The sequence below is a fragment of the Eubalaena glacialis genome, chromosome 4 (assembly GCF_028564815.1).
Source record: "Eubalaena glacialis isolate mEubGla1 chromosome 4, mEubGla1.1.hap2.+ XY, whole genome shotgun sequence".
NCBI lineage: Eukaryota > Metazoa > Chordata > Mammalia > Artiodactyla > Balaenidae > Eubalaena > Eubalaena glacialis.
Window position 1 is genome coordinate 172,518,467 of NC_083719.1, and position 3,130 is coordinate 172,521,596.

Here is a 3,130-nt window from a genome sequence, read left to right on the forward strand (position 1 = left end):
TCTAGACACTGAAGCTCAGATGAGCTACCCAGTTGGCAGTTTTGGGGGGGGCGGTTATTGTTATACATTGTAGCCAGGAGGAGGTAATGGGTCTGGACTCCACAGAGAGAAGACAACAAGAAACTTCACATATGGGACCGTCCAGATCTTTCTCTATGTGTATCTTCCTTTGTCTGGTTCAAATTTGTATCTTGTTGCTCTAATAAAACTATAAGCATAAGTAGAGTGTTTTCCTGAGCTCTGTGAGCCATGCTAGGGCAGTATGGAACCTGAGGGAGTTACCTTAATTTGAATATTGTAGAAAATCATTGAATGTGAGGGAGTCCCTGAATTTGTAGCCAACTGGCCTGCAGTGAGGGTCCCCCGGGAACCACTGAATTTGCGCTGGTGTCTGAAATGAGGGCAGTCTTGTGAGGACTGTTCCCTCAGACTTTGCAGTTTGGCAAACTGTTTGTAGCAAGGAAGGAGAGTTGAAAAATTCAAGCCAAGTTGAAGCCCATCATAGCCCTTTGAAAACCACCAGGGAGCTCTGGAGCCAGGATGAGCCCTTAGAGTTAGCTGCAGTTGGGGCAAAGGAGCCAAATGCTAACACACTGACATTGTACAGTCATCTGATGTAGGCTGCCTGGTTGTCTCTGTAGCTGAGGCCGATCCCTCTAGCAGCTGATTCCTGAGGGCTGAGTAACACCCAACATGGGAGCATATGTCCCTCATTCCTGACAGGAGATTTTCTTTTATTGTGGTAAAATGACATAACATAAAACTTACCTTCTTAACCATTTTTAAGTGTACAGTTCAGTGGCATTAAGTACATTCACCTTGCTTAGCAACCATCACCACCATCCATCTCCAGAATGTTTTCATCTTTCCCGACTGAAACACTCTTCCCATTAAACACTAACTCCCCATTCCTCTTCCCAAAGCCTCTGGCAACCACCATTCTACTCTCTGTCTCTATAAATTTGACTACTTTAGGTGTGGAATCATTCAATTATTGCCCCTTTGTGTCCAGCTATGTAATATGATTGGGGAGAAGTTAAATGGAATGGGAAGGAGAATTACCAGAAAACCTGGGAATCAACTGTTTTGGTAGGTATTCTCCCACCTGCTCCTTGGAAAGCATACACCCCAGTTTTCTTAGGAAAGTCCCAGTTGATAACTGTGTATCCAAACTCAGTATTAATAGGGTCCTATTTCAATTTCAAAAACCTTGGGTTGGAAAGAAAATTAAATAGCCATCCTATTTGTTCAAAAATCATTAAGGAGCAAAAATATATTAGATGTCTTTGTCATTAAGGTAGGGTTTAGATCCACCGAACAAATAGGGAAAAATCATAGGAAAAGTATAGAAACAATAAATAACAAAAAAGAGAGAGAGCTATGATTATTTTGCAATGATAGAAACAAGACACCCCATTACCAAGGGTCCAGGATAATGTATAAGGAAAGTGAGAGAGTATACTGAGGTGCTATGTAAAATCCTGGAAGGGCTATGACTCACAAGGAGGATCCAAATAATTTCCCAATTCCATTAGAGCTATTCTAAGATGAAAAATTGTGTAAACAGAAAGCAGAGAGCCATAAAGGTATATATATGCTATGTGACAGCAGATTCAGAATTTCTTGTTGCACGTATTTGATTTTGTGGCCTTTTCCAGTCCTATGAACCAAAAAAAGATAGCATGGGTGTTGACATTAGGTATTTTGCTGATATCCTCCACAGGGCACTCTTGATGTCCTTGTTCCTTAGGCTGTAGATGAAGGGGTTCAGCATAGGGGTGACCACAGTGTACATCACCGAGGCCACTGCCCCTTTCCTGGGGGAAGATGAGACAGTTGAACTGAGGTACACACCAATGCCTGTTCCATAAAATAAGCAAACAAGTGACAGGTGAGAGGCACAGGTGGAGAAGGCTTTATACCTCCCACCTGATGTTGAGACTCTCAGAATGGAGGAAATAATATGACTGTAAGAGTAAAGGATCCCTGAAAGAGGAATTCCACCAAAGATTGTACCAATGAAATAGATTAATATGTTATTGGCGGAGGTGTCAGAACAGACAAGGTTGAGGAGTTGAGAAAGGTCACAAAAGAAATGAGGGATTTCCACATCTGCACAGAAGGTAACATGTGACATCACCAAGTAGTGCAGCAGGGAGCTCAAAACGCTGATGGAAAATGACACCAGGACCAACAAGCCACAGAGGTAGGGGTTCATGATGACCAGGTAGTGTAGGGGGTGACTAATGGCCACCAACCGGTCATAGGCCATCACTGTCAGAAGTAGACTCTCCAAACATCCAAAAAGAGAAAACAAGGTCACCTGAGTTAGGCACCCTGCATAAGTGATGGATTTGCTGTGTGTCTGGAGGTTCACTAGCATCTTGGGGATGGTGGTGGTGCTGATACTGATGTCAGCCAAGGACAGATTGGAAAGGAAGAAGTACATGGGGGTGTGGAGCTGGGAATCAGAACTGACAGCCAGGATGATGAGAAGGTTCCCGAGCACAGTGACCAGGTACATGGACAGGAACAGCCCAAAGAGGAGGGTCTGCAGGTCTGGATCATCTGAGAGGCCCAGGAGGAGGAATTCTGAGACATATGTTAGATTCTGTGCTTCCATGTTTATGGGGCACCTTTTGAAAAAGAAGAGAGTGTTGAATAAACAAACAAATGTAGAGGCACCCTAATAATTTCCATACTTTGGATTTAAGAAATTCACAAATAAAGTATCCATGCTTGAAAACCGTACACTCCAGCACCTTCAGCAATATTTCTCAGTTGTGAGCACATTTTTATTGATGCCCCAAATATTCACCATTTCTTTATACACCTATTTTAGAGGCATGAGGCTAGAGAGTATGAGAGAAGTAAGGACAATCTGAGATCACAAATCCATGAACACAATAAAATATCTGTCCCCTACATTTGAAGGAAGCAGATGGAATTAAAAGTATTCTTCTCTCTTACAAAAAAAATCATTCTAGTTAAAGGACACCAAAAAGCACCCAAATGTACTGTATCTTATCCAAATACAGTACAGGAAATTTCCTTGATTTGTAATTTAGTCCTAAAGAGCTAAAACCACACTAACTGGATCCTAAATTAAAATCAATGTTCACAGATGTAA

General features: G+C 42.1%; 1 protein-coding gene across 1 annotated transcript; it reads right to left on the reverse strand.

The window, feature by feature from the left end:
• Positions 1-1,660: 1,660 nt before the first annotated feature.
• On the reverse strand, positions 1,661-2,644 carry LOC133090654 (olfactory receptor 7E178-like). Its single transcript, XM_061189033.1, has one exon. It carries the CDS (start codon positions 2,621-2,623, stop codon positions 1,661-1,663), a length of 963 nt encoding a protein of 320 aa, XP_061045016.1. The 5' UTR covers positions 2,624-2,644.
• Positions 2,645-3,130: the final 486 nt, after the last annotated feature.